Genomic DNA, 5144 nt, shown 5'->3' on the forward strand with positions numbered 1-5144 from the left:
CTTTAAAGGTCATCTAGTCCAACCCTCCCTGCAGAAATCAGTGACATCTTCAGTGACATCAGGTTGCTCAAAGCCTTGTCCAACCTTACCTGGAATGTTTGGAGCAGGTTCTGATGTGGGAGTGGGCACCACTCTCAGCTCAGACACTCCACTGTGTCAGAGCCACATGAGCAGGACACACTCCCAGCCCTTGGGCACAACTTTGGTGGATCAGCTCAGAAGACACTTGCCCAACAGGAGAGCAAAGGGCTCCTGTGTCACCAGCACCAGACTTGCCTGGCTGGGAGAAGCACACACCCCAGCACCCTTGTTGCACCCTCTGTGAGGTCAGGACCCTGCCAGCAGCTCACTGGTTTTGCTGGGCACTTCAAGCAACCACCTGCCCCACACTTGGAAGCAGCCCAGCTCTCTAGGGCAGGCAGCAGCACCTTCCCCTGCCTCCTTTCCCCCCTTTCCATCTGCTCTCCAGAATAAAAACAAGCTCAGACCATCCCCTCCTTACTCAGCAGCAAACAAGCACAGCCACCCCCTTTCCAAGGGCCTTTCCCAGGGAACAGGAACAGCAAACACTACAAACCCACCCAGAAACAGGCAAAAAACCCAGACTCTTGGAAGAGCCTCATACCTTGCACACCAGGCTGTGGGATCTGGAGGAGCAGGCAGGAACCAGGAACCCTCCCTGGAGGAAGAGCTGAGCTCCTTTTATCAGCTGGCATCTCCCTCCTTAGCCCAGGTTGGTCCTGATGGGGAGGGTGGAGCTGGCCCTGCCCCTGGAGAGGGGGGCAAAAAGCTTTCAAAAATCCCTTCCTCTCTGCTCCATCCCACCAGCTTCAGGTCTCACTTTGGGGAAGAGCAAAAGAGGAGGAATCAGTCCTGATGCTGCCCCAGCTGGGGCTGTGCAGGCTCCACGTGTGTCTGGGTGATGCTGAGCTCTCCCTGTCCCACCCCCACAAGGATCCACTTTGCAGCAGGTTTTCCTGGGGAGGAAGGACACCAAGTCCCATCCTGGAGCACTTGGCCACCCAAAAAACCTGCCCCACCAGCCCAACCCAAGACACCTCCTGGAGCCTGGAACCAACAGTCACCAAGAGACAGCAAACGCTGAGTGCAAAACCATGGTCTTTTATTAGAAATCTCCTTGTATAAAAATGCTCATGCTCTACACAGTCATCAAAGAACTCATAAACATCCAGGCACTGAACTTTGGGGGGTTGGTCGGGGGTTGTTTTTTTTTCTGTGGGTTTTTGTGGGTTTTTTTGACTGGTCAGTACATAAAGCAGACAGGTTTCAATCCATATGGTCATCACATACATGAATTAACCACCTATAGAAATCAGCACTTGGAACACAGTCTGGGTTTGAGTTCATTTTATTTTGTTGTCTCTTTTTTTGTTGTTTTGTTTCGTTTTGTTTCTCGTCGCGATTTTATGTCTTTTTTTTTATTTTCTTTTTCCTTTTTTGCAACATCTAGAATTTGGTAGAGGGAGTGAAGAGGGACAGAGGAAGACAGGAACAAAAGAAAAAGAAGATTTTTCAAACAAGAAATAAATGAAAGAGCAAACAGAAGGTTCTGCACAACCACAAACGATCTCACAAATTCCAAAAAAGGGAAAAAAACAGGTCTTTGTTTTGTTGGGTTTGTTTTTTTTTGCCAAGATACAGAAAAAGAACCCCAAAGACTTTCCAAAGTCCCTCACCTCTTCCCAGCACTAGGTTCCCCCTGCTCAGCTGTTCCTCTTCCTCCTTGGGGAGTCATGCATTGTCACCATGGGTTGGTTTTATTGTTCCTTTTGCTTTTTTTCATTCTCCTTGCTGCTGTCGATCACCAGCTTCTTCCCTGGGAGTTCTGCTCAACGGGCTGGCCAGGAGCATGTGTGTCCCCCTGGCTGCCACCTCCCTGTCCTGTCCCATCCCCTCCAGTGTCCTGGGATGAGTGATGTGACTCTGCTCCATCTTGGCACCACCAGGCTCTCTCCGTGCCAGGCTTTAGCAGGAGCTAAATGGCGTGGTTGCTGTAGCTGACGTAGGTCTGTTTGGTGGCCAGTGCTGGAAAGAGAGAGAACCTCACATGTGTCACTCATGAAGTCCACCCACCCTGACCAGCCTCACATCCCACCACCATGACCTGACTCCTGCCAGGAGATCTTCCTGGGGCCACGACACAGGGTTTGCTCGTGGCTCAGGTGCTCAGGATGGTTCCCTGTGAGGGTGCTGAGCTGTGCCAGGGGGGCTGAGCCCCACAGCAGCCCCTGGGGGGGTCTCTAAAGACAGCTCAGCACAGAGAGAGCCCCCAGGGTGTGACATGACCCACCAGAGATGTGTCCTGTACTTCTCGCAGACAGTCCCACAAGTGCTCCGTGTTCCCAAAAGCCCAGCCTGCCCCAACCCTGCCAGAGCAGGACTGGGGGTGCAAGCTGAGCAGCCCACCCTGCGTGGGGCTCTGAGGCAGTGGGGAGCAGAGCAGCAGGCACTGCCAGCCTGGGGGGCACGGGGCTGGGGCTCTCACCAGGGAGCCCTGTGCCCGTGCTCTGGAGGAGCAGAACACACACAGACCTGCTGCCACCTTCCAGCCTCCCCAGCCCCCACGACAGGGTCGAAGACACAAAGGAGAGGAGGCAGCAGGGACTCCAAAGCCACCACCCATCCCAGGCTGGCACCTGGGGAGCTGCAGCAAGGCCAGGAGAACACCAGGCAGCCACAAACCCTCCTGCTCCTGATGCCTTCGGGCAGGACATCACTTGCTTTTAGCAGCAGCCACAGCCCAGGAGGGGTGGAAGCAGCAACACCCTGGCTGGTCTCAGCCCTTCATCCAGGCACCGTGCTCTGTGGAGATCCCACCACGAGACCCCCACCTGCCCCAGGGCTGGCCAGACACATGGACACCCTCCAGCTGAGGGCAGGGACAAGCAGTGGGGACACAGAGCAAAGCCCAAGACACCCAAAGCAGCACAGACCAAGCCCTGGCACCAGGCAGCCCAGCCAGCAGCTCTCCCTGCACCCCGGTGCCTCCCCAGCAGATGAACTTGCCTGCAGATTTCAGCCCGGTATTCCCAGATAACAATTAGATAGGCCAGAAGAAATGAGAGCTGACAGAGCTATTTGTTAGCTGCAGTGTTTTCATTGCCAATCTCCCCGTATCAAAGCCCTGTGAATTATTTATTCTGTTGTTTATTCAAGGGTCCGTGACCCGCGGGTGACAGTGACAAACGTCCCCTCGGTCCCACATCAACAGCCCTGCTGTGCCCCTGCCCCCAGCACTGCTGCTGTGTCCTGCTCCCCACCTTGGCACACCTTGGGAATCCTCTGCCAGCCCCGTTTCCTCCCACATTTCCCACACCAGACACCTCGGGGTTGCAGCTGCTCTCCCTGCTCCCAGCACGTCCCGCAGGGTGGGAGCTCAGCTCAGGTGGGAACGTTTGCATTCAGGTCCTGGAAAAGATGCTCCCAGCATCTGAGCCTCCGAGCCCTGCTGCAAAGGGGGTGGTGGCACTTTGGGCTACCAGAGCCTGGGCCAGGAGCCACGTTTGGCTGGAGGGACACAAGGTCCCACACACTGATGCTGTTGCAGCACCAGCGCCTGCGCCACGGGGGGACACTGGCAGCAGGTGGCTCCCCAGGACAGGGCTGGGAAAAAACCCCTGCCCATGGGGACCCCCCAGACAACCCCAGCCTTGCACAGAGCACCCCTTGCACAGACAGAATAGGGTTGCAGAGGTTCCAGCTGCCACGCTGGGACAGGAGTGTGGACAGCACAGATCTGAGCCAGCGGGTGACAAAAGCCACCATGGGCAGGGAGGGGAGTCTGACTGTGCAGCTGCTCTTCCCAGTGCAGACAGGTAGAAGAAAGTTGATTATGCAGAGATCTAGATGTTACACGGAGCTGCCAAGGGATATTAAATAGCTCGGGCTGGAAAAAGAGCAAGTGTGGGATTACAAAGACAATCACAGCTTTCCAGGGAAATGCTGATGCTGGAACCCAAAAACTCTGCTGGTACATGAGGAACGTTTGTTTATCCACAGGGTCTTCTTCAGCTTTAGCCCAAATGGGATTTCCCTTCTCAAAGGTCCTCAGCAGCATTGTCTCCAACCATTTCTTCCTCCTGCATGACCCTGTTTCTGGGAACCCAAACACAGAGCAGCCACACCCCCACTTTCCCTGGGTTTCCTGAGCCCCCAGCCTCTTCTCCCAGGGGACACTGGTGGCTCTGTCCCTGTGTCAGCCTCAGCTCCAGCCTGGCCCTGGGAACAGCACTGAGGAACACACTGAGCTCCTTTCCCACCAGCCACACTGCAGCCTTCCCAGGAGCAGCTCCAGGCACCCATTAGGCTGACATTAGGATTCTTCTCCAGGTGATCCAGCAGAATTCCATGTGCCACATCTCACCAGCAGCCACATGAGTGTGTCTCCAGCATCGCTTCTCCTGACACCCCTCCCAGCAGCATTCCCCATGGGATAACACCCCCAGGCCTGTGGAGGGATGGGAATGCCAGGAGCAATCCCCATCAGAAGGCAGGACACCCCCTGCCTCAGCCAGGTGTGATGGAAAATGGCATTTCTTGGGTGGGAATAAATTAACAAAGGGGGAGTCTGTCCTGCCCACAGAGGAGCTGACAGGTTTCCCTTGCCAAGGGCCAGGAACCTCTGCTCCTGCCCTGCCTGCAGCACAGGTAAGTGGATACACCTCTCCCAGGGTGGCTTTGGGCACGGTGGGGGGCAGCACGACCCCCCAGCCCACGAGGTGCATCCCTGGCCCCACTGCCCTCACTCCTGGGGGGTGGCAGGAGAGAGCCAAGATGTCCCTTGGCCAAGGAGCAAGGCTGGAGGACGACACAGCTACAGCCCCCCCAGGAGCCAGGGCTTGGGCTTCCCAGCCCCCTGCCGGGCTCCAGCAGGACCAGGTTCCCCAGCCCCACAGGCAGCCACGTTACCTTGTGTTTCCAGGTTTTCACAGAGCTCTGATTTAGCCTCCCCGTTGGGGCGGAACCCTCCCTTCTGAGAGAACTTGTTGGACATGGTGGCCGCTGTCACCACCGCCTTGAGGCTCCGCTTGCGCTTGGGGACGTTCTGCTCCGGGTGGAAGAGGATGATGTAGACCTTGGGCATGTAGAGCATGCCCAGGGACACCCAGGCACTCAGACTCACC

At 56.2% G+C, this 5144-nt stretch overlaps 1 protein-coding gene across 1 annotated transcript in view; it reads right to left on the bottom strand.

The window, feature by feature from the left end:
- Nucleotides 1-1996: 1996 nt before the first annotated feature.
- GRM4 (glutamate receptor, metabotropic 4) overlaps nt 1997-5144 on the bottom strand; it is a 38761-nt gene continuing 35613 nt past the window's right edge. The window contains exons 9-10 of the mRNA XM_010007086.1: nt 4930-5132; nt 1997-2046 (exon numbers count right to left, since the gene is read on the bottom strand). Coding sequence (XP_010005388.1) covers nt 1997-2046; nt 4930-5132 — 253 coding nt within the window. The remainder of the gene's footprint in view (nt 2047-4929; nt 5133-5144) is intronic.

The sequence above is a fragment of the Chaetura pelagica genome, unplaced genomic scaffold, assembly GCF_000747805.2.
Source record: "Chaetura pelagica isolate M959 unplaced genomic scaffold, ChaPel_1.0 scaffold757, whole genome shotgun sequence".
NCBI lineage: Eukaryota > Metazoa > Chordata > Aves > Apodiformes > Apodidae > Chaetura > Chaetura pelagica.